Here is a 26,003-nt window from a genome sequence, read left to right on the forward strand (position 1 = left end):
GGTGTCACCTAATTATCATAAACTATCAGATGTGATCTCAGCAGTTCACTGTCAATAGCATAAACACTACTATCACTGAGAAATTCAAAGGGTTTAGTAATAACCTGTCCCCCTTCCCCCTAGCAGCCTGGAATAAGACCAGACCATTCTTTAGATGGAACCAAATTCCTTACTACACAAAGCCAAGCATTTGCCTTTCTTCTAGGGATTTTGAATTTTAGTAGATGCTAGGCAGAGGGTGCCTATTTGGTTGGCCCACAGTAAAAACCTTGGGCACTGAGTCTTTAATGGGCTTCTCTGGGCAGAAACATCTTCCTCTTGTACTCTGTATGATCCCTGATGGGAGAGAGAGAGATAGAGCTTAAGAAAGCATATAGATTTCCTCCACACTCTGCCTCTGTCTTTTTCCCTTATGATGCTGCTATATGTCCATACTATCTCACAGTTATAAATCTTAGCTGAGTATGCTAAATTCCAGGAGTCCTTCTAGTGAATCTCCAAATGTGGGTGGTCTTGAGGAGCTCTAAGAGAACTACGTACTAGACAAATGCACAAAAACCTTGAATGGGAACTTCATACAAGAGGAGACCTGAATGGCCAATAAACATATGAAAGATGCAGCAAGCTCATTAGTTATTATGGAAATACAGATGAAACCACAGTGATGTACAGTTTCATTCATCAGATTGTCAAACATGAAAAAGTCTATCAGTATCAACAGTTAGTGAAGAAGTAAGCAATAGGGAACTGCCTTACACTTCTACTGAAAGTATAAATTAGTACAACAATTTTTGAAAATCATTTGGCATGATGTAATACAGTTGAGAGCACACATCCTATGACCTTAGACAACCAATCCTTGCTTGAATGTACCTTTGTACCCTTGGGAAACTTTTGCAAATGTACACCATACATAGTATTCCAAGCAACATAGTTTATATATAAGAAACAGGAAACTGTTAAATGCTCATTAATATTAGAATGTATACATACATTACTGTATGTTCATAAAATAAAAGGAAAAATGAATGACAACTACATGCAATGATATGGATGACTCTTAGAAATAAATAATACAGCTTGAAAAAAAGGCAAAGCACAGAAGAATATACAGTCAGCATAAGTCTAATAATTTAAAGTTCAGAAATATACTTGACTAGACTAAGTAATATACATTTTAGGGATAAAAACATATGGCAGAACTATAAAGAAACGTAAGGGGATGATCAATAGAACAATTCCAGATGGCTGTACCTACTGAGGGTTAAGGAGAGTGTTATAGTCAGCGAGATACAGAGAAGGACCTTTGGTGGTAATTTGATGTTCTTAACCTGCATGGTGGGTTCATTGATGTTCTTTGAAGCTTATCCTTTATACCTTATTCATGTTTAATAAAGGGACTTTTGCATTAAATATATGTACTAATAGTTTTCAAAAACCTTGTTGTGGACTTCCGGAGAAGATGGTGGCTTAGTAAGACACGCGGATCTTAGTTTCTTCTCCAGGACAGCTACTAGGGGAGTAGAAACGATACAGAACAGCGCCCAAAGCCACAACAGAGATAAAAAAGACAGCGTACCCCATCCTGGAACGGCTGGCTGGCTGAGAGAAGCCGCTCGGGTGAGATCGCCGAGGCGCGCGGGCTTCACCGGGTGGGGTGGCAAGCGGCCGGAGTCACTCCCTTCCCCCTTCCCGGGCCAACTGGGAGAATTGGAGAGGCGGTCCCCTGAAACCGCGGCAGCTGGCGCCCACACCACGCGCGGCCGCCCGGACCAACTGAGAGAATTGGATCAGAAATCCCCAGGCCGCGGAGAACGGTGACGGGTGGGGGAGGCCCCTTCCAAACCCGTGACTCCCCAGGAACGTGCACTCTCCCGGGCGGGCCGCTGCCGCTGGCGCCCTCCCGCCACGCTTGTCGCCCGGGCGACTAAGAAATTCGGACGGGCGCTTTCCCGGGCTGCGGCGGCCAGCAACCCTCCCCGCATTCAGACCCCGGGCCGGCTCGACCCCTTCCAAGCCGCTTCGGCTAGCGAACCTCCCGGACGGCGAGAGTTTTCCAAAGTTAAAGGTCCCACAGCACCTTTTACTGGTGGGACCCGCAGACAAACATGTGCCATGAGCGCCACCTACTGGGCAGGATAAGAAAAACAGAACCCAGAGATTTCACAGAAAAATCTTCCAAACTTTTGGATCCAATACCCAGGGAAATCTGTCTAAATGTGCAGACGCCAACAGAAGATAACGGATCATGCTCAAATAATTGAAAATATGGCCCAGTCAAAGGAACAAACCAATAGTTCAAATGAGATACAGCAGCTGAGACAACTAATGCTGAATATACGAACAGAAATGGAAAACCTCTTCAAAAACGAAATCGATAAATTGAGGGAGGACATGAAGAAGACATGGGTTGAACATAAGAAGAAATAGAAAAACTGAAAAAACAAATCACAGAACTTATGGAAGTGAAGGACAAAGTAGAAAAGATAGAAAAAACAATGGATACCTACAATGATAGATTCAAAGAGACAGCAGATAGAATTAGTGATTTGGAAGATGGAACATCTGAATTCCAAAAACAAACAGAAACTATCGGGAAAAGAATGGAAAAATTTGAACAGGGTATCAGGGAACTCAAGGACAATATGAACCGCACAAATATACGTGTTGTGGGTGTCCCAGAAGGAGAAGAGAAGGGAAAAGGAGGAGAAAAACTAATGGAAGAAATTTTCACTGAAAATTTCCCAACTCTTATGAAAGACCTAAAATTACAGATCCAAGAAGTGCAGCGCACCCCAAAGAGATTAGACCCAAATAGGCGTTCTCCAAGACACTTACTAGTTAGAATGTCAGAGGTCAAAGAGAAAGAGAGGATCTTGAAAGCAGCAAGAGAAAAACAATCCATCACATACAAGGGAAACCCAATAAGACTATGTGTAGATTTCTCAGCAGAAACCATGGAGGCTAGAAGACAGTGGGATGATATATTTAAAATACTAAAAGAGAAAAACTGCCAACCAAGACTCCTATATCCAGCAAAATTGTCCTTCAAAAATGAGGGAGAAATTAAAACATTCTCAGACAAAAAGTCACTGAGAGAATTTGTGACCAAGAGACCAGCTCTGCAAGAAATACTAAAGGGAGCACTAGAGTCAGATATGAAAAAGACAGAAGAGAGAGGTATGGAGAAGAGTGTAGAAAGAAGGAAAGTCAGATATGATATATATAATACAAAAGGCAAAATGGTAGAGGAAAATATTATCCAAACAATAATAACACTAAATGTTAATGGACTGAATTCCCCAATCAAAAGACATAGACTGGCAGAATGGATTCAAAAACAGGATCCTTCTATATGCTGTCTACAGGAAACACATCTTAGACCCAAAGATAAACATAGGTTGAAAGTGAAAGGTTGGGAAAAGATATTTCATGCAAATAACGACCAGAAAATAGCAGGAGTGGCTATACTAATATCCAACAAGTTAGACTTCAAATGTAAAACAGTTAAAAGAGACAAAGAAGGACACTATATACTAATAAAAGGAACAATTAAACAAGAAGACATAACAATCATAAATATTTACGCACCGAACCAGAATGCCCCAAAACACGTGAGGTATACACTGCAAACACTGAAAAGGAAAATAGAGTCATATACCATAATAGTTGGAGACTTCAATTCACCACTCTCATCAATGGACAGAACATCTAGACAGAGGATCAATAAAGAAATAGAGAATCTGAATATTACTATAAAGGAGCTAGACTTAACAGACATTTATAGGACATTAAATCCCACAACAGCAGGATACACCTTTTTCTCAAGTGCTCATGGATCATTCTCAAAGATAGACCATATGCTGGGTCACAAAGCAAGTCTTAACAAATTTAAAAAGATTGAAATCATACACAACACTTTCTCGGATCATAAAGGAATGAAGTTGGAAATCAATAATAGGCGGAATGCCAGAAAATTCACAAATACGTGGAGGCTCAACAACACACTCTTAAACAACGAGTGGGTCAAAGAAGAAATTGCAAGAGAAATTAGTAAATACCTAGAGGCGAGTGAAAATGAAAACACAACATATCAAAACTTATGGGATGCAGCAAAGGCAGTGCTAAGAGGGAAATTTATTGCCCTAAATGCCTATATCAGAAAAGAAGAAAAGGCAAAAATGCAGGAATTAACTGTTCACTTGGAAGAACTGGAGAAAGAACAGCAAACTAATCCCAAAGCAAGCAAAAGGAAAGAAATAACAAAGATCAGAGCAGAAATAAATGAAATTGAAAACATGAAAACAATAGAGAAAATCAATAAGACCAGAAGTTGGTTCTATGAGAAAATCAATAAGATTGATGGGCCCTTATCAAGATTGACAAAAAGAAGAAGAGAGAGGATGCAAATAAATAAGATCAGAAATGGAAGAGGAGACATAACTACTGACCTCACAGAAATAAAGGAGGTAATAACAGGATACTATGAACAACTTTACGCTAATAAATACAACAATTTAGATGAAATGGATGGGTTCCTGGAAAGACATGAACAACCAACTTTGACTCAAGAAGACACAGATGACCTCAACAAACCAATCACAGGTAAAGAAATTGAATTAGTCATTCAAAAGCTTCCTAAAAAGAAAAATCCAGGACCAGATGGCTTCACATGTGAATTCTACCAAACGTTCCAGAAAGAATTAGTACCAATTCTCCTCAAACTCTTCAAAAAAATTGAAGTGGAGGGAAAACTACCTAATTCATTCTATGAAGCCAACATCACCCTCATACCAAAACCAGGCAAAGATATTACAAAAAAAGAAAACTACAGACCAATCTCTCTAATGAATATAGATGCAAAAATCCTCAATAAAATTCTAGCAAATCGTATCCAACAACACATTAAAAGAATTATACATCATGACCAAGTAGGATTCATCCCAGGTATGCAAGGATGGTTCAACATAAGAAAATCAATTAATGTAATATACCATATCAACAAATCAAAGCAGAAAAATCACATCATCATCTCAATTGATGCAGAGAAGGCATTTGACAAGATTCAACATCCTTTCCTGTTGAAAACACTTCAAAGGATCGGAATACAAGGGAACTTCCTTAAAATGATAGAGGGAATATATGAAAAACCCACAGCTAATATCATCCTCAATGGGGAAAAATTGAAAACTTTCCCCCTAAGATCAGGAACAAGACAAGGATGTCCACTATCACCACTATTATTCAACATTGTGTTGGAGGTTCTAGCCAGAGCAGTTAGACAAGAAAAAGAAATACAAGGCATCAAAATTGGAAAGGAAGAAGTAAAACTATCACTGTTTGCAGACGATATGATACTATACGTCGAAAACCCGGAAAAATCCACAACAAAATTACTAGAGCTAATAAATGAGTACAGCAAAGTAGCAGGTTACAAGATCAACATTCAAAAATCTGTAGCATTTCTATACACTAGTAATGAACAAGCTGAGGGGGAAATCAAGAAATGAATCCCATTTACAATCGCAACTAAAAGAATAAAATACCTAGGAATAAATTTAACTAAAGAGACAAAAAACCTATATAAAGAAAACTACAAAAAACTGTTAAAAGAAATCACAGAAGACCTAAATAGATGGAAGGGCATACCGTGTTCATGGATTGGAAGACTAAATATAGTTAAGATGTCAATCCTACCTAAATTGATTTACAGATTCAATACAATACCAATCAAAATCCCAACAACTTATTTTTCAGAAATAGAAAAACCAATAAGCAAATTTATCTGGAAGGGCAGGGTGCCCCGAATTGCTAAAAACATCTTGAGGGAAAAAAACGAAGCTGGAGGTCTAGCGATGCCGGACTTTAAGGCATATTATGAAGCCACAGTGGTCAAAACAGCATGGTATTGGCATAAAGATAGATATATCGACCAATGGAATCGAATAGAGTGTTCAGATATAGACCCTCTCATCTATGGACATTTGATCTTTGATAAGGCAGTCAAGCCAACTCACCTGGGACAGAACAGTCTCTTCAATAAATGGTGCCTAGAGAACTGGATATCCATATGCAAAAGAATGAAAGAAGACCCATCTCTCACACCCTATACAAAAGTTAACTCAAAATGGATCAAAGATCTAAACATTAGGTCTAAGACCATAAAACAGTTAGAGGAAAATGTTGGGAGATATCTTATGGATCTTACAACTGGAGGCGGTTTTATGGACCTTAAACCTAAAGCAAGAACACTGAAGAAGGAAATAAATAAATGGGAGCTCCTCAAAATTAAACACTTTTGTGCATCAAAGAACTTCATCAAGAAAGTAGAAAGACAGCCTACACAATGGGAGACAATATTTGGAAATGATATATCAGATAAAGGTCTAGTATCCAGAATTAATAAAGAGATTGTTCATCTCAACAACAAAAAGACAGCCAACCCAATTACAAAATGGGAAAAAGACTTGTACAGACATCTATCAGAAGAGGAAATACAAATGGCCAAAAGGCACATGAAGAGATGCTCAATGTCCCTGGCCATTAGAGAAATGCAAATCAAAACCACAATGAGATATCATCTCACACCCACCAGAATGGCCATTATCAACAAAACAGAAAATGACAAGTGCTGGAGAGGATGCGGAGAAAGAGGCACACTTATCCACTGTTGGTGGGAATGTCAAATGGTGCAACCACTGTGGAAGGCAGTTTGGCGGTTCCTCAAAAAGCTGAATATAGAATTCCCATACGACCCAGCAATACCATTGCTGGGAATATACTCAAAGGACTTAAGGGCAAAGACACAAACGGACATTTGCACACCAGTGTTTATAGCAGCGTTATTTACAATTGCAAAGAGATGGAAACAGCCGAAATCTCCATCAACAGAAGAGTGTCTAAACAAACTGTGGTATATACATACGATGGAATGCTATGCAGCTTTAAGACAGGATAAACTTATGAAGCACGTAATAACATGGATGGACCTAGAGAACATTATGCTGAGTGAGTCTAGCCAAAAACTAAAGGACAAATACTGTATGGTCCCACTGATGTGAACAGACATTCGAGAATAAATTTGGAATATGTCATTGGTAACAGAGTCCAGCAGGAGGTAGAAACAGGGTAAGATAATGGGCAATTGGAGTTGAAGGGATACAGACTGTGCAACAGGACTAGATACAAAAACTCAAAAATGGACAACACAATAATACCTAATTGTAAAGTAATCTTGTTAAAACACTGAATGAAGCTGCATCTGAGCTATAGGTTTTTGTTTTGTTTTGTTTTGTTTTGTTTTGACTTTACTATTATTACTTTTATTTTTGTCTCTATATTAACATTCTATATCTTTTTCGGATATGTTGCTAGTTTTTCTAAACCGATGCAAATGTACTAAGAAATGATGATCATGCATCTATGTGATGATGTTAAGAATTACTGATTGCATATGTAGAATGGTATGATTTCTAAATGTTGGGTTAATTTCTTTTTTTCGGTTAATTAAAAAAAAAAAAGAGAAGGGGTAATTGGAGCTGAAGGGATACAGACTGTACAACGGGACTGGATATAAAAACTCAGAAATGGACAGCACAATACTACCCAATTGTAATGCAATTATGTTAAAACACTGAATGAAGCTGCATGTGAGGGATAGGTTTTTTGTTTTTTTTTTTTTCTTTCTATTAATGTTTTAATTCTTATTCTGTTGTCTTTTTATTTCTTTTTCTAAATCGATGCAAATGTACTAAGAAATGATGAATATGCAACTATGTGATGTTATTAAGAATTAGTGATTGTACATGTAGAATGGAATGATTTCTAATTGTTTTGTTAATTCTTTTTTTAATTAATAAAAAAAAAAAAACCTTGTTGTGTTGGTGGAGGTGTGGAGAAATAGGCACAGTCGCACGTTATTAGTGAGTATAAATTGACAAAACTTAATTGAAATTTAAAACGCATGTACCTTATTGATCTTGTAGTGCCCCTTCGAGGAATTTATCTATCAGCTATACATGCATAGTTGTGGGGGAAATTCAGTATTTGCAATATATTCATTTCAGCATTGTTCATAATAACCAAAGAATGGAACTTGTAAAACATCATTCATGAGAGTTTGGTCATATAAATGCGTCTTTTCAATGAAATTCTTGGCAGTTTTAAAAAATAAGTAGGCATCTATACTTATTTTTATAGAACAATCTCAAAAATAAATGGGAAAAACATATAGAGCATTATTTATAGTGTGCTGCCATGTAGGGTAGGGATGATTGGTAGAAAATATATAAAGAGAGTTGTGTAGAGGAGAAGACTGGAAGAGAAGGGGAATATCTTGGGAAAGGCACACAAAGAGATGAGAAAGAGATTTTACTTTTCAATTTTATAAATTTTTACAGCTTTTGATTCTTATACTTCTCAAAAGAATAAATACTGTGGTAAAGATTAAATGTATGTTTAATAATAGATCCATATTAAGAGAAGATATGCAGTAAGGGAAGAAAAAACCCCTGGAAATATAGAGGATTGTGAAATATACACCTGATAAACCACAGAGGAAGCAAAGAAAGGATCTAATGCTTTAGGGAGACATAATGGTTTTAAAACTGTTTGAGAGTTGTGTGTTTACTCATGATGTCTATACATAAAATTCTATGTTGTGATGGTTTGTTAGAATTCTTCCTAGCAACAGTTAATTAGATTGCAAGGAATTTTTGTATAGATCTTACCACTGGAAATAAAAATGAACTACTACTTTTCTGCTCCTTTGTTGTATGTATCAGTTATTCATTATTTTAATATATCACACAGGTATCCATCATACTTGGCACCTGAAGTAATTGCACAAGGAGTTTTCAAAACCAGTGATCATATGCCAAGCGAAAAACCATTGCCTTCTGGCCCCAAATCAGATGTATGGTCTCTTGGAATCATTTTATTTGAGCTTTGTATGGTATGTATATAGAAATATTCTAATTAAAAGACTTGTGTATTTATTGGAATAGCATTTTTGGAGAGAAAAGTTATTTAGGGATAATGTGCTTTTATTGTAAAAAATGATTAGATCTGAGAATAGATTTAATTTTCAATTTGACTTTTAAAAAATCTTATTTGATAATTAATATGCATATTATTTTGGTATCTTTAGAAATATTAAACTATGTACACTTTTTTTTATAGGACATGCTGTCTTCCTTTATGGTATTCTTTCTTCCTAAATACTCTTAACTATTCTGTTGAGTTATGTTTCCTGTAAGACTCAGTTCAGATATTGGCATTTTATGATGACTTTTCCAGATATCCTGTATTTTTATTACAGTAAAGACTAAGCTACCATATTTTTTTTTAACGAATTAAAAATATAAGCGTTTGGGTGCACGGGTAGTTCAGTGGTTGCAATGCCCACCTTTCATGTGGGAGACCCAGGTTCAATTCCCAGACATGCACCAAAAAAATAATATGAGTGTGTATGTGTATATATATATATATATATATATATATATATATATACAGGCACTTAAGGAACATAGATGAGCTCTGGTCTATAACGTCACACCATTTTTAATACCTGGTTTCCAAAGTTGCTCCTTTTATCACTTTTCTAGCTAGAGCTCAGGGCAATTATATTTAAAAAGGTTACCTAAAAGTTGCAAATTTCAACTCTGTACTTTTCAATCATGATAATTTACTCATGTGACTGCGTCTAGCTACGAGGGAGGCAATGAAATACAGTCTTTACTTAGACACCAAAATTGAGGGAAAAGACTGAAATAGATTTGGTGGGACAGCTAACAGTTTATCACATCCTCCCTTTTCTCATCTATCTACCCTACCGGCAAAAACCTGCACGTGTTAGGTGTCCTCTCTTCTCTGCCCTCCTTCTGTAACATTTGCCACATTAGTATACTCTATGTAGACTATGAGGTTTTTCAAGGCTGAAATTTTGGTTATTCAGCTTTGAGGTGAAGCACCTTTGTCTAATTCTGGCATATGGTAAGTGCTGAAAAAATATTTGTTGAAAAAATATTATTTCTGTCTCCCAAAGGATTTTCAAAAATTTAAAAATTTTTGAAAATTTAACTCATTGATATTTATCATATATATGAATTAGATTGACATGTTTCTTTAATTTTGTATATTTAATAACTAAATCAGCAGCAGACATAGTAAGGCATAATAATTAAGAGATAAGCTTCTGTAGTGAGAGAGATCTGGATTTGAATTCTGGTACTGCTGCATAGTACAGCTGTGTGACTTTGGATGGCTAACTGAATTTCTCAAGCCTTGAGTTCTAGTTCTATAAGTAATAATAATAATTTATATATTATAAAATTGCTGGAAAAATTAAAAATTAAATTAAATTGCTGGCCTAATGTATATAAAGAATTTGGTACAGTATGTGACATAGCAAACAGTCAATAAATGTTAGCTTTTAGTTAATATTATTAAAATAGGAATTTATTCTTAATGACATGGTACCTTACATATTAGCATTTCTTCCAAGGTAAAAACCCAGCTTTTCAAATTATTTGCTATCCTTTGTCTAGATCATCCTACTTCTTGTTGCTAAGAAACTTAGTAAATTTCATTCTTGTTTAAAATCATAGTTTAACTGAAAAATTTTATTTGAATTTAAATGTGAAGTAATATATAAGTGTAAATGTCAGTTATACAGTGTTTACTTTTTATTATGATAACCTATGACTAAACTCTTATGATGTAGGTATATAAGTAATTCAAGTCAACAAGTGTTAATGAGGATTTACAGTGTATTTGGTATCATGTCAAATGCAAAAGGGGTAAAATATGATTAAGACAATGTCAAAGAGCTTATATTTTCAATTCCAGATTCATGAAGTACTGAGATAAATACAGAGACCTGCATAAATCCAAGAAAGGAAAGATTAATTCTATCATAGGGGATTCATAGCATTTTAAGTAGTACTCAAAGTATGGATTGTCCAGTTTAAGGATGGAAGACTGAACATAAACTTAAATCTTCCTACACCTCAGCAAACCCTTCTGCTTGATTTGAAGTTTTAGGAAATAAATTATTAACACACAAGCAGGTAACAAAGGGAACTTTTGTTACACTAGATATTCAGAGGAAATAGATGAGAAGCTGTATCTAAGACATTTTGCTAAGAAGCTCTTATGATATTACCAGAAAATTAGTACAGCCACTCTTCCATACAGAAGTTTCCATAGTTCAGACATGTGTAGGAAAATTCTGTATCAAAAGATGAGTATGTATCGAAGAAAACACCAAACATCTACAGATGTTTTCTATAGTAAAAATAAATAAATAAACAGAAGGATGTATGCCCAAGAAACAGTCTTGACAGTCAATTAAAAAGACATTAAAATAAATATGTATTCTTTAAGAGATAAAGGAAATCTTTCGTGAAAAAATTAAGAGGCTATAAAACATGAACAGTTACTGAAAAGAGCAAGAACCACATTTTCCCCTCTGTACATGGTTTTATTATTTATATAATAAAATATAGCATCAATGATGATAGTATGATTATGTGTAATACATAAATATGAACTATCTGTACACATCTGCAGGTCTAAATCAGAACTAAGATACATAAAATTGAAAGCAAGGCGGGCCACGGTGGCTCAGCAGGCACAGTTCTCGCCTGCTATGCCAGCGACCCGGGTTTGATTCCTGTTGCCTACCCATGCAAAATAAAAAAAGAAAGCAAAACTGAATGCTTTAAGAATAAAAGTAAAAACTAGGACTGAACACTGTGATACATCAGAGGTAGTGCCTCGTGTACATACTTGGCTATTTAGAGATGAAAGCAGGCATTACCATAATGGTAAACTAACTGCATTCATTTATATATAAAAATCAAGTGTCATACATCGCAGAAAACCTTCCATTTTAACACAGAAGCAATATTACCAGACAGGCATCAGTGAAGTGTACTGTCTTTTCTAGTTGTTATTGTACAGTGTTGTAGATAATGCAGCTCATGCAGTACATCCAAGAACACTAGAGTCCTACACCCAAGTACAATATGTAATGCAGCCCTCTGCAAGTAGTGCTGGTTGCCACTAAGAAGTCTACTGTAGCCATGTTGTTTATAGTTTTCCATGTAGAAAGGCAAAATTACATTAAGAAATGAAGTCTTTAAAAAGCTTTAAACATTCTTTCTTGAGCCAAAACATTCAACAAAAGATACACATGAAAAGTTAACAGTAGAACCCACATTTTTAATATAATTAAACTTAATAGATGGATCATACAAAATTGGACACAATTGAAAATGAATGATGGGGCTAAGGCGTTCTCTCAAAATATGGCAGAAAGGATAAAGAAATTGAAACTATAAAAGAAATGTTAGAAGACAGGGAAGATGGACCCAGGTATTCTGTCTAATAGAGGTATAAGAATTAAGGAATAAAACAATTACAGATCAAACAATTGAGGAAATGATGACTAAATATTTCTCAAAGCTGAAGAAAATGTAAGCCCTCAGTTTAAAAGAACCCAGTAATTACCATGCAAGGTAAATTTGAAAAATCAACACATAAGACAAAAAAAAAATTTTTAAACACCTAGAAACCTTATAGTAAACCTTTAGGAGTTAACCAATAACAAATTAATGGGTAACATATATTGAGTGCTTATCAAAAACCCAGGCACATTTCTAATCACTTTAAGTCTAATATCTTAATCGGTCCTTATACCATACTTATAAAGTTCTTCTGATTATTATCTCTACTTTACAGATTGGGACATTGAAGAAAAGAGAGATTATATAACAGTAAATAGTTAAACCAGATTAGCACCCATCAATATGCCTCCAAATTGTATTCTTTACCAGAACATTAAAAGCTGCCTCTGACATAGTCTTTATCAATGTTAAAGAGAAAATCTTAAAACCTACTAAAGAAAAAAGACAAATTACAAAGGATGAGAATTAGATTGAGATTAAACTTCTTAGCAGGTTGTATACAAGAAAACAGTGGGACAATGCCATAAAAGTGATGAGAGAAAGTAATTTTGGATTCATTAATTCACAAAATTCACATTCAGAAATGAGAAATAAAAGAAGGTTCTTTCTTCTCTTCATTTTAAAGAAATTTCAAAGAGCCTCTTTATCTCAGCACAAATACCAGGCTATCTTCTCTTAGGCTGTTGTCTTCTAAGTCTATTTAAAGGATCCTCTATGTTTAATTTGTTTATCTAAAGAGAAATATTATACTATTATTATATAATAGCCAACATTTATGAAGCATTTTCTATGTGCCAAAAATGCTAAGCATTTGCAAGAATATATTATATAATCCTCACCAGAATCTGTAGGGCATATGCCATTAATATTCCAATTTTATAGATGAGAAAAGTAAGTTTTAAGGTATTTAAATAATTTGCCCATGTTATATATCTGTTTGAATAGTGAAAGTTCAAACTTGGTGCACAAGCGTTGCTCAAAACGTATTTGTTGAAGGGATAAGTTTGTTTACTCCAGACCCAATGCCAAGAAGCAACCTGGGAAAGACTAATAAGGAAACTGCTAAAATATATTGTTCGCATCTTAAAATGAAGAAACCAGGTGCTATGAGACACAGAAGATGGCTGTCAACATCATTGTGGCAGAAAGAAGCAGTGTCATAGAAACTCTCACAATGAGACAACAAGTCTACCTGAATCATGACACATATAAATAAGAATTAGGCAGACGAAAGAATAGAGTGACTCTTTCCCAGAAGGCATCTTGGTCTCTTAATTAAATAAAATTCTTGGTGGCCTGAATCCCTCTAGACATCCAGATATGTCTGAATTTTATAAGTGAACAATACTTGAGATCAAACTAGAACCTAACGATCCTTAGATTATAAAATTTTTGAATGTTACCTATTATGAACCATTTAAAATGTTATCCTCATCATGCTGCAATTATGGGATACTCACATGTTAAAATAATGAAATGTGATCCTACCATACAGCATACAAAAAAATAGATAAATAAATAAGATTAAAATGTTATCTTTATCAGTAAAACTTTTTAGTGGAGCTTAATTTTAAAATCCAGTAAATCCCTCTGAAGAAAAATGGAGGTGCCTGAAAAAGTCATTTTCAGCTATGGAAAAAAAAAATACTTCACTGAGGAAAAAAATGGAAATGTTAACAAGAATTTCTTTTCCCATTTTATTTAGGGCAGAAAATTATTTCAGAGCTTAGATATTTCTGAAAGACTCAAGTTTTTGCTTACATTGGGTAAGTGTCTTGAAATTGTATTATCTTTCAACTGTGAATGTAATATTTAGTGACTATTAGTAATCTTGCACAATGAGAGCATATTTTTCTGAAATCATGAATAACTGAAATATCCTCACTTTCTTTAAGTTTCTAATGGTCAGTGGTAAAAACAGCATAAGAAATGCCATCGAAAATATTATAGCACAATTTTCTTTATTCTCTAAGGATTTTTATTCTGGATGGAAATAGCTTTATTTTCATGATCTACCTAAGAAAACTCACTTGTAAAATCAGAATACAAGAGTATAAATTGTACTTCTCTGTAGTAGTTTACTTTCAGATTATGTATCTTAATTTATGAACTGTCTATTTGATGAAACGTGTGAATAAAGATTCAGGAAGACTATTTATTTTTCTTCAAGCAGGTGTATATCTTATATTCATGTATATTAGATGTATGCATTTGTAATTCAAATTAATAAAAATTTGTGTAATCTAATTTAGAGTGGAATGAGTTAAGCATGCAGAGTAATAAAAGGGAGAAAATATGAATAGAACACTTACATATGAGAATGACACACTGGTGTCCAGGTTAAGGTTTACAATAATAAGAATATGTGCAGAATAGTAAAAACAAATATTAATTTATTTTATAAATAAAATTGCATGCACTTTTACCATATTAATAATTTTTAATTTTAAAGAGTGATAGTATAGCTATTAGGAAGTCTGATATATTCCTAAATGTAATCCACAGACTAAACATATTTTGATTCTCTAGAGTATTTATATGCATTCTCCAAATTGTATACAATAAAAATAAACTAGTCTTATCATCATAAAAAATCAATAAAGACTTTTAAAATACAAAATATATATAGGAAAGGAAAATCTTTATGTTCCTTGAATCACTGCTTCATCTCACTATTTAAGCTATCTTTCAGTATCAGTTAATATTTAATGTTTGAGGTCTTCATTTTTACTAAAACACTGAAGAGAAAAATTAAAGTTCTGTATTTTTTAATATACCCAATTCCAATACCATATTATACTATTAAAAAATATTAGTGTATAGTTTCAAGTTAGTTTGATAGATTAGAAAAGCTGTGTTAATTCGTATAGTTTTTCTGTTTTATAGACTGCATCGATGACACTGTAATAGTTCTGGCTGAAGAGCATGGTTGTCTGGACATTATAAAGGTTTGTCATTAATCTGTTAAATGAAAATTTGGTTTTTTGTTTTTGTTTCTATATACTTGAGATCCAGTAGAAGGCTGGAAATAAAGACTTTTTTAAAAAAAAATCAGAACCTCTCAGAGTAGCAGAGATTTGGGTATTATATATTTTCAAAATGGTTCACCTTAAGTAATTCCTCTCTCTCTACTTACCAGGAGCTTCCTGAAAATGTGATAGATCTTCTGAAGAAGTGTCTCACCTTCCACCCTTCTAAGAGGTTGTTAATATTAAGAATTTGGGATTACATTGGGATCCTTAGGATATAACTAGTAGATTTTTTCTTATTTGTTGTAATATTAATGGATTAAATAAAAATATTTACATATGTTGTAGCAACTAATTGACACCAGCATCACAACAGTTTAAAGCCATTAAAATTTGTGTTAGTAAAAGAAGAAAAAATAAAGTTAAACCATAGACAGAAAATTATTGTATACCAAAAGTCACTAGTTTGTTTCTTAACTTCTAAGTAGAAAATAAACTAAACTATAGAATGTAGAGATATTCCTAGATGCAAATTATAATATAAGAGAAATAAGAACGAAAGCTTCTTGCAATATGTTGTAGAGAGCTTGAATAAATGTTGAGGTATATTAACAATTACTAACAATATAAAAGGATTTCTTAGAAGTTTTGTTAAATGACTTTTATTTGAAGATGTTGCTGTTAGTCAAACAGTTGTTCCAAAACTCCTTAGGCATGTAAAGTTTGAAAAGAATGTCTTCTAATTTGTCTTTAGAAGAAACTTTATCAAGATATTAGGAAGAGAATGGTGTTAAAGGTCTAAATTTGGGTAAATATACCACATTACACTAAATAGGTAGAAGAAAAACTAAGAGTTATTATTAATGAACTTATTAATTAAGATATTCAGTGATGCAGATACATGCTGATCAGGCTAAAAGTAATAAATATAGAAGCTCAAGCGGAATGAGTTTTGATAGATCATAAAGTACAAAAATCACAAAAAAGTGAAAAAAATCCAGCATTTACTCATGGTCATTTGATTGTTACATAAAGAAATACATGTAGACTCTGCTAAAGAGAGCTTCATTATTTTCTGAGGTAATGAGGGATTTAATATTTTTAACTATCCCCTTGAGGGTATCCCATTATTCTAAGAAATATTTAATGACTTTCATTCATGCTCTGAATTTTAAATGTTTTTCTCAAGGCCAACTCCAGACGAATTAATGCAGGACAAGGTGTTCAGTGAAGTGTCACCTTTATACACCCCCTTTACCAGTCCTGCCAGTCTGTTTTCATCTTCTCTGAGATGTGCTGATTTAACGCTACCTGAGGATATCAGTCAGCTGTGTAAAGGTAATGATAAATGAGACATAGGTAATGATATGAGCCTTGTTTTTACCCTAGTTCCAGTTTTGAATTTATCAACAATATATATTACATGAGTGAAAATTTATGAATAATTATCTGGAATTTAAGAAATGAGTCTGAAAGTGTTTAAAATATAATTGACCTAATATTTAAATGCTTAAAATTTAAAGTTTATATATACAAACCAAAGTCTTATTTTCTTAGCAAAACTTATTATGAAAATATGGTCTTCTATTTCTAGTGCAATTTCTATTACACTGAGATATTTCTTCATCAATAATTTATATGATATTCCAATGAAGTCTAAAAATCATATTATTGATAGATGTCCCTTCTTTGATACCCTATGTATTTAAGAGAATATCAACTTCTTGGCTTTCATTCCTGTGTAAAAATTAAAACTCCCAGAATGTGTGTTTTAGTGACACTAGTAAGTTATACTTGTACATGAAAAGTTATGACAGATTTACTAAGTATTCACTCATTTAAATATTTATTGAGTTTCTACTATATGTAACATACTATCTTTAAGTAGTATCCATGCCAGATAGGAAAGCAGACAGAATTTAATTACGAGTATAAATAGAAGAAGCAGCCATTGATTCAAGATGTGAGATCGGCATAGTTGGTGTTGGTTGCCTACCCACATACTCTTTTTTTTTTTTTTTTTGTCCTATTCCTTTCCCATAGAGCCTTTCTCTAATATAGAGGGTAAAATTTCCCAATTTTCCTGCTCCTAACTTCTCTTTAGTAGGGAGGAAATATTCTTGTGGCCTAGGGTTAACTAATGATATCCAAATGGAAGTCTCCCAGGCATGAAGGTTTCTTCTAGGAAAAAAAAACATTTCTTTCTTGATAAAAGAGAAGCACTAGTACAGCAATTCTCTTCCTGCCTTTGAATGCAGGAAATGGGTCTAGAATTTTTTCAAGCTTGAGCCCCTGAATAAACCTATGCTTCATTAAGAGAGATGAATAAATGTCTTTATGTGTAAGCTACTTTTAGTAAGATGATACTATTTGTAGCCAGAACATTCAGATTGTTATGAAAGATGAATCAGAATCTGTCATTCATATCTTTTTTTTTTTGCCTCTATCAGTACTGACACTGTAGGCAGTAGTATGCTTGTAAATATTCCCTCCATAGCTGATTTCAAGCTGAAAAGGGGAATTCCCTCAATGTGGAGTTGAAAAGAGATATGCAGGAACATGCCATTATATAGCTATGTATACCATACAGACAAATTAGACATAATCCTAAGAGCACTGATAATAGTAAAATACATTAAATAAAATAATTAGAAATTGAATTTTTAATATTTATTACTTTTTATTTTAAAATATAATTTATTTCATTGTAAGGTTTTGTCATTTAATTTTTAGTAATGCCTATGTTTAACAATCAACTCAAAGAATTCCTGAAAATGTTATAGTAGGCTCTTATGAGGTGGTAAGTGGTAACTCTAGCACACTGCTACATGGAGATCACCATTGATTTCAGTCAGGTTGAAAGATGAGTTACTTAGTAAAAGTACATTTATTAAGTTGTTAATTAAAAATTATTTAATTACTAAAAATTGTCTTTTCTTATAGTCTTTGTTATCTATTAATGAGAAAAAAGATGTTTGAATTTTAAAGTATCAATGAATTGCTCTTTCTTCATCAAATTCTTAGTCTACTTTACCCAGAGTGTCTTCAATCAAAAGTGAGACTTTTAAGAAATGCCTGTTAAACCCAGCAAGTATTTATTGAAAGTCTATTGGGTGTGTTTGGGAAATACTAAAGAAATTATCTTTGTTTTGGAGGCAGTTAGGAAAACTATGAAATAAATAGTGAACAAGTTAGGCAAATACATGTAGTTTTTGCTGTTTTGCATAGCTCAAGCTGGGCATTTAGAGCAGTCTAATTAATGCTCTCATTTATCCGAGCCCGGTATCTGAACTAACTGCATGAAATTGCATGAAAATTCACAAAACTGATTTATGTCAATCTAAATAATTATTTTTGAAATACTTTGAAACTTATGCTCAGAGAAGTTGCTTTCATCCTTTTTAATAAAACATTCATTGCTCTGGTCAGGTTGATAAAGTGTTTTTAATAGAATTATTTGATATTTTAACTCACCTTTAAAGTTAAAAGAAAAAGTAATTTGTGTTCCTCTTTTTCAACTGATATGATCAACCATATCCTTTCAAAAAAACAGAAAAGGTAAAGACTGAGAATAAGGGTAGGCTATTTAATTTAAAAGTAAATGTATGTTTTTATCACTAGAATATTATATATCTAATTTCAAGTGGGAGTTATTTTTATATGTGGTATAATTTAAGTACATTTTTACTCTTTATATAAACAAGCTATAAAATATTTTTATTTCAATTTTTAACAAACATAATTTTACTGTTTTCCAGGTTTTCAGCACTTAGAAAAATGTTAACTCACATAATTTTTATCTGACCCACTAGACAGAATTTGGAACCATAAAATTTTAGAAAGGTAGTCTGGCAAGTATACACAAATCCATAAGGCCCATATCTGCAATTCAGAAAACCAAAATACTTTAAAAATCAAAAGTTGTTTTTCTTTTTTTTCCCTAGAGATTGAAAGCAAAACATGATAAAAAGTTATTTAAATTTAATTGACATCAACTGCTGAGATCATGATTTTTTTTCTTATCTGTCCTAATATAGTAAACATATTTTACATCAAATGAAAAACATATCATTTCTCCTTTTGTACTAGTATTTTTGCATTTTCCCATAAAGTTGTAAATACACCCAATATGTATTAACTACATCTCAGCCTCTATGTATTTTTTATATGAATGTTCTAAAGGGAATCTTGTTTTGTTCAGATTTTCTCTTTTCTTTTTTTCAGAATGTCAGCTATTTTTACCTGTTGACTTTTAATTAAAACAGGAAGTTTGGTAGCTATGATTCTTTTCAACTTGTTATTAATAGATATAAACAGTGATTTCCTGGCAGAAAGATCTGTTGAAGAAGTATATTACCTGTGGTGTTTGGCTGGAGGAGACTTGGAGAAAGAGCTTGTCAACAAGGAGATCATAAGGTCCAAACCACCTATCTGCACACTTCCCAAGTAAGGAAAGAAAACTTCTGTTGGAAATGGAAACAGAATGCAATAGCAACATTAAAAAAAAAAGGATTTTTGTTGTATTCCAAGCAAGAGATAATGGATTTAATTGGAAGTTAACACCTTGTATTATTGACCACAGTTTCTTTCAGAATCCCCTTTAATATTTTTTATTATCTTACTCTTACTATTGTATTTAGTAAATTTGCTTTATCTATTTGAACCAAATTTGTTTGTAGAATATCTTAAAATAATTGATGTTTAATAAATGAAAAATGTACAAGTCAGAAAGAGCACTGATATTCAAGAGAGTTAACTAGGCTAATGTGCCCACTATGAAGAACTAATTTCTATCTTAAAATATATTTTATAATCTATGTGACCTCATTGCATGTTCTAGAGAGCATCACCATGCTCAGTTACTATTGAGAAGAAACCTGCAAAACTGCAGAATAGGATACCATGCTGTAATATAAATTAGACTGGAAATTAAATAACTTTTGCAGTCCTAAGAGTCACAGTTACTATTCTCTTGCTATTCATATTTGCTCTAAAGTTAGATTCTGAATCACTTGCACTTCTACCAATGCCTTAAAAATTTTGATTTTAGATTTTAGGATTTATGTCTGATAATTTAAGAAGCTAGAAATCATCTGCTCATCGCTTTTTTTTTACTTTGCAGTGCTAAAATTTTACATTAAGTATTTGGATAGACTATTGGTTTTCGAATTTTTAAATATTAAATTATATTGTTCACACATTGAAATAGATAGAAAAATCAGAAAATAAGATGAGAGAAATTCTAGGAGGAAATAGTTTCAGGAATATATAGAATCTCAGAAGTAATTCTGGGAATTATCATGCATTTATTTCATTTCACTAGGAGAAGAATTTTCTTTCTCCTAATTGGTTATTGTCCATTATACTTTTTCTTCTTACCTTTATCATTTTCCACCCATATAAAGCTTGACTCAGGATAGTGTCAGGAGGATAATTTTAGCATAGAACTTCCATTAACAAAGAGTGGTAAATTATACTTTTCTATTCCTAAAATACTTTATACTACATACTGTATTCGTACTAAATCAAGAGATACTTAAAAGTGATTTGTCTGGAGAAATCTCAAATAGCAGTGGAATTTTTTATTAACTATTCAATTTGAAATTTTTCTCTTTGATTCAGGAGTTGGTGACTTACAATAAATTTTATTTTCTAGAAGAAACAGTAAAGTGAATAATGTGTGCTCATTAGAATAATATATTTTAAAAATCTCTTTTCAGTTTTCTTTTTGAAGATGGTGAAAGCTTTGGGCAAGGTCGAGATAGAAGTTCACTTTTAGATGATACCACTGTGACATTGTCTTTGTGTCAGCTAAGAAATGTAAGAATGGTATTTTACCAAATTTGCATTAGATTTTTTTTTAAGTTAAATCCTTATAGATACACATCAAGTCTTGTTTTCTTCCCTGATCTCATAGCATATGCAAGAATTTCTAAAAGGTATATACATCAATGCCTGACAAAAATGCCAAGAACAGAAAATTCAAATATAAAATTATTACTGCTTGATACATTGAACTTATGTTTTCTTTTGAAGAGCAAAGGGTGTGTACAGGGGGGAAAATAAGTTCCAATACAAGGCAGCAAACAATAAACCATTACTAAAGTATATAGCTTTAACTATTTTGGTTTTACCCTTATCTTTGTTTCTTTAAGTATTATCCAAGTTACTATCCTAAAGTAGGCTTAATTCCTACTTTAACTGCCTTAATTCCTTCATATTTCCACTGGTAAAATTTAAAATATATTTTCCTATAATTATTAAGAAGAAATGTTAATATTGCTGAATTTTTAAGTTATGTGGAAACCAAATAATTTTTAACTTATACTTTTCTGGATAAGTATTTTTCCCCTTTTTCTTACCCTTAGTATGCTAAATTCTTAATTAAAAAAAACAGAAAAGATACATAAAATATGTAAGACATTCAGGACAGTAAAATGAAAACTTAAAAATACTATAAATATTAATAATGCAGTAAAACTTGGAAAATTTCATTTCTCACTTAGAATATTGATCTTTGAAATGAACATCTAAAGGTTTCAAGCAAAATGGAATAAACGGATAATATTTTAATTTTCAAAGAAAGGACTGGCATAATTTCAGTAATCATGAAATTCTCAATGTTAGGTAAAATATTTTTCTTTGGCTTTTAAAATTCTGGAAGCAACTTACATTGACTGGTGCTCAATGACTCTAATCAAAAGAAGATCAGTGCAGGCTGCACACAGATCTTGTGTGGAGTCAGTACCCACAGTGAGAGATACTCTGCCTTCAAGTTGAAAGTTGAACTGAAAAGCAGACCACTGCAGGCAAGATGGCATTAGTTTTAATCACCTTTGCTTAGGACGAGTCTCAGATTTTACCTTAATATCGCCTGCCCACTTATGTTTTTGATTACCTATAATCCTGGCTGTGCTCGATGTTATTATTTGGAGCAACGTTTTTTATGATAACTTTGTGAAAGAAATAATTAAGAGAATTTTTGTTATTTAGTTTGTTAGCTATTTGAATCATACATGCTCAATGTATACAAATGGAAAAAATCTGTTAAATCCTTCTTAGTTTGTATTAATGTCAAAGCAAAAATAAATCTGACTTGGGCCTTAATTTATGGAATATATATAAAAAGAATATTCAATCTTATTCTACTGTTAGTAACTCTGAATTGTGTTTGGAAAAATTAATACTGTTATGAAATTTTTAGCCAATAAATGATTTGTGAATCAGGCAGTGCCAAACCAAATATGGCAAGGAAGCCTCCTGAGGAAAGAGAAGGGGGAAGTTAAATAGGACAAACATAGGAATAAGCAAGAAAATGTTCTGATTGAATATCTAATATGTGCTGTCTTATTTAGGGTGTTTTTCAGTGGAGAGCCTCATTTTATGGTGTCTATTTTTGATTGGCTGTCATTAAGATTTCTTAGCACAGCAGGCATTTATAGGGGCTGTTAAAGGCAGCCTCTCTCAAGTTTCAGTCTTACTACTTAGGTTTGTCAGTCAGAAACTGACAAAGGCCAGCCATCCCAATTTAATGGTCTCCTGAATTTTATATTGACAACAGATACCTAATATTTATGAGCGGTACTGGGAGATAAACCAACAATCGAACAACGAAAAAAAACTGTTCTTTCTAAATGAAACCTAATCAGTATAGGCATGGTATGTTTATATGTTTATGATAGCAAAGAAATTGAAATTCTATTTTATACTGTTCTTGGTACTTTTAGAAATTCATAATTTTTATATTATTTTTCCTTTTAACAATAAATCAGTGTTGCTACTCCAGATGTTTAGACTTAAAGATTTCCTTTAAATTCACAGAGATTAAAAGATGTTGGTGGAGAAGCATTTTACCCACTACTTGAAGATGAGTGAGTATACATGTTTTGTGTCACATTTATTTTTCTTTTCTATGAATATTAGATTGGCAAGAAGTCTGTTCATTTTCTTTGAAAAGTATTTCTTAAGCAGAACACAAAAGCCTAGTTTTAGAGACAGTGTTTTGGTTTGTTAAAATTTTGTACTGTGTATCAGTTCTTCTATTTTTGTTCCTCTTTTATAGCCAACCTAATTTACCTCATTCAAACAGCAGTAATGAGTTGTCTGCAGCTGCCACTCTGCCTTTAATCATCCGAGAGAGGGACACAGAGTACCAACTAAACAGAATTATTCTCTTTGACAGGCTGCTAAAGGTAGGAATTCTACAAAAGTATTGTAATACAATCCTTTTTAAAAAAATCATTCTTAATTCTTAGGGAATCTTCATGTCAGGAGAAGAATAATCCTTACGACTGATTTTTCCAATTAACTTTCTCTAATTATAAAAATGACATAGGGCGGGCCACAGTGGCTCAGCAGGCAGAGTTTTTGCCTGCCATGCCGGAGACCCAGGTTTGAGGTCCCTGTGCCTGCTCATGCAAAAAAAAAAGATGCATAATAAATAAAATTTAAAAGTAAAAACAAGATGTGGGAATATATACAACATCATGTCAGACAAAGGATTGCTATCCTTACTATATAAAAAGCACTTTATTATATAAGAAAAAAACAGTGGTTTTAGGCTCAATGTAAAACATGTAATTAGGGACAAGAATTATATAAGGTGGAGGGGACAGAAGGGTATAGAAACATAGTTTGTATGTACTTTTTTAAATGTTTTTTTAATTGTAAAATATATATACAAAGCAAAGAAAGAAAAAGCAATAGTTTTCAAAGCACACTTCAACAAATAGTTACAAAACAGATCCCAGAGTTTGTCATGGGCTACCATTCCACCATTTCAGATTTTTCTTTCTAGCTGATCCAAAATGCTGGATGCTATAAGGAATATTAATATTGTGATTCAGAACTCATACTTGTTTATTACATTCTGTTTTCTCTCTTTTATCTCCTCCTTCGCCTCTGATCCCTGTCTCAGTCTATAGGAATCTTTAGGTAATGCCCATTATGATGTTTTTCATGTTGATAAGGGCTGTTGGCACTAAAGGATAGGGGAATTTAATCAATCAATAATCTTAGAGAGGCTGGTCCCTCTTGGTTTCAGGATTTATCTGACCTAAGAACCCTCTGGGAATTATATGTTCCAAGAAAGCAAACTTAGGGCAGGTAACCTTTATAGAGTCTCAGTTCAAACCCTAGATGCTCTTTTTTTTATTCTTTTTTTTTTTTAACTTGGACAGGCACCGGGAATTGAACCCGGGTCCTCTAACATGGCAGGCAAGCATTCTTGCCTGCTAAGCCACCGTGGCCCACCCCCTAGATGTTCTTAAACAGCAGTGTTGTTAGTTGGGGTTTAGCAAACCTTGGCAATTAGTACTATCCAATTGAAACTTGCATAAGAGTAGCCGCCAGAATAGTCTCTTAACTCTATTTAATCTCTCTTAGCCACCGATGCCTTAATTTATTACACTTCTTTTACCCTTTTATTCAGAAAGGTGTTGTTGATCCCAAAGTGCCATGTCATGGAGAGACGTACCCCTGGAAATCACACCCCACATTATCAGGGATATTTTTTACCCTCGAATGTCATGTCCCATGAATTGAGGAGGAGGATGATTTTCCTTGAAGAGTTGGGCTTAGAGAGAGAGAGAGAGGGGTCACATCTGAGCACAATAGAGGTTCCCTGCAAGCAACTCAAGCATCTTTTTGAGTAGTCTTAGGTTCTCTATCATGAAATAAGTTTCTTAATGGCAAGCCTCAAAATCAAGGGCTTAATCTATTTTCTTGGGAGTCTCCAATGGTTGAGAGAGTACCTGGGGTTTCACAGATGGAAAAGTTTAATAGTTTCATATGTATTTATTTATTTATCTCCCCCCTTTTAGACCCTCAAGGGATTCTACCAATACTTTTTAATTATCAGACAACCTCATTCTGAGATGTATCCTGGTATTACATTAAGCTGTACAGAATTACAAGGCCTCATTCCCGTTCTGGACTCCAGAAGTTTAAGTTGTTTAAATGAGCTGCCCAGACAGGTTGATTTAGATTATGTATTGCCAGAAATTTAGGTTCTAGACATAATAAACCTCACTGCCTTTGGTATCATATAATAGGTAAAGCTTTAGAGTACATACATTATCATCTTTTACCCTGTACTCTGATTTACCTGAGACCAAGCCAGATTGGCTTCATTTTTTTGTTTTTTTGGGTTTTTTTATTGATATATATTCACATATCATGTAATCAAACAAAGTGTACAGTCAGTAGTTCTCAATATCATCATATAGCTGTGCATTTATCATCACAATCGGCTTTTTTTTCTTTTCTGTAAAAAATAGTGTAGATATAAAAAAGCAATAAATTCCAAAGCATACACAACAATTAGTTTTAGAACAGATTTCAGAGTTTGGTATGGATTCCACATTTTTAGGTTTTTACTTCTAGCTGCTCTAAGATACTGGAGACTAAAAGAAATATCAATAGAATTATTCAACAATCAGATTCATTTGTTAAGCCCTACCTTCTCTATATAACTCCACTATCACCTTGGATTTTTCTCCCACTCTTTATGGGTATTTGATCTATGCCCATTCTAACTTTTTCATGTCATAAGGGGCTGTCAATA

The 26,003-nt window shown here is 33.2% G+C and overlaps 1 protein-coding gene across 8 annotated transcripts in view; it reads left to right on the plus strand.

The window, feature by feature from the left end:
- Positions 1-26,003, plus strand: part of TBCK (TBC1 domain containing kinase) — a 288,273-nt gene that overhangs the window by 80,396 nt on the left and 181,874 nt on the right. For all 8 annotated transcript variants that reach the window (XM_077142625.1, XM_077142621.1, XM_077142622.1 and 5 more), the window contains 9 exons: positions 8,812-8,953; positions 14,176-14,236; positions 15,357-15,418; positions 15,610-15,671; positions 16,629-16,777; positions 19,747-19,885; positions 21,160-21,259; positions 23,261-23,310; positions 23,502-23,631. In XM_077142625.1, coding sequence (XP_076998740.1) covers positions 8,812-8,953; positions 14,176-14,236; positions 15,357-15,418; positions 15,610-15,671; positions 16,629-16,777; positions 19,747-19,885; positions 21,160-21,259; positions 23,261-23,310; positions 23,502-23,631 — 895 coding nt within the window. The remainder of the gene's footprint in view (positions 1-8,811; positions 8,954-14,175; positions 14,237-15,356; positions 15,419-15,609; positions 15,672-16,628; positions 16,778-19,746; positions 19,886-21,159; positions 21,260-23,260; positions 23,311-23,501; positions 23,632-26,003) is intronic.

This window comes from Tamandua tetradactyla, chromosome 24 (genome assembly GCF_023851605.1).
Source record: "Tamandua tetradactyla isolate mTamTet1 chromosome 24, mTamTet1.pri, whole genome shotgun sequence".
Taxonomy (NCBI): Eukaryota; Metazoa; Chordata; class Mammalia; order Pilosa; family Myrmecophagidae; genus Tamandua; species Tamandua tetradactyla.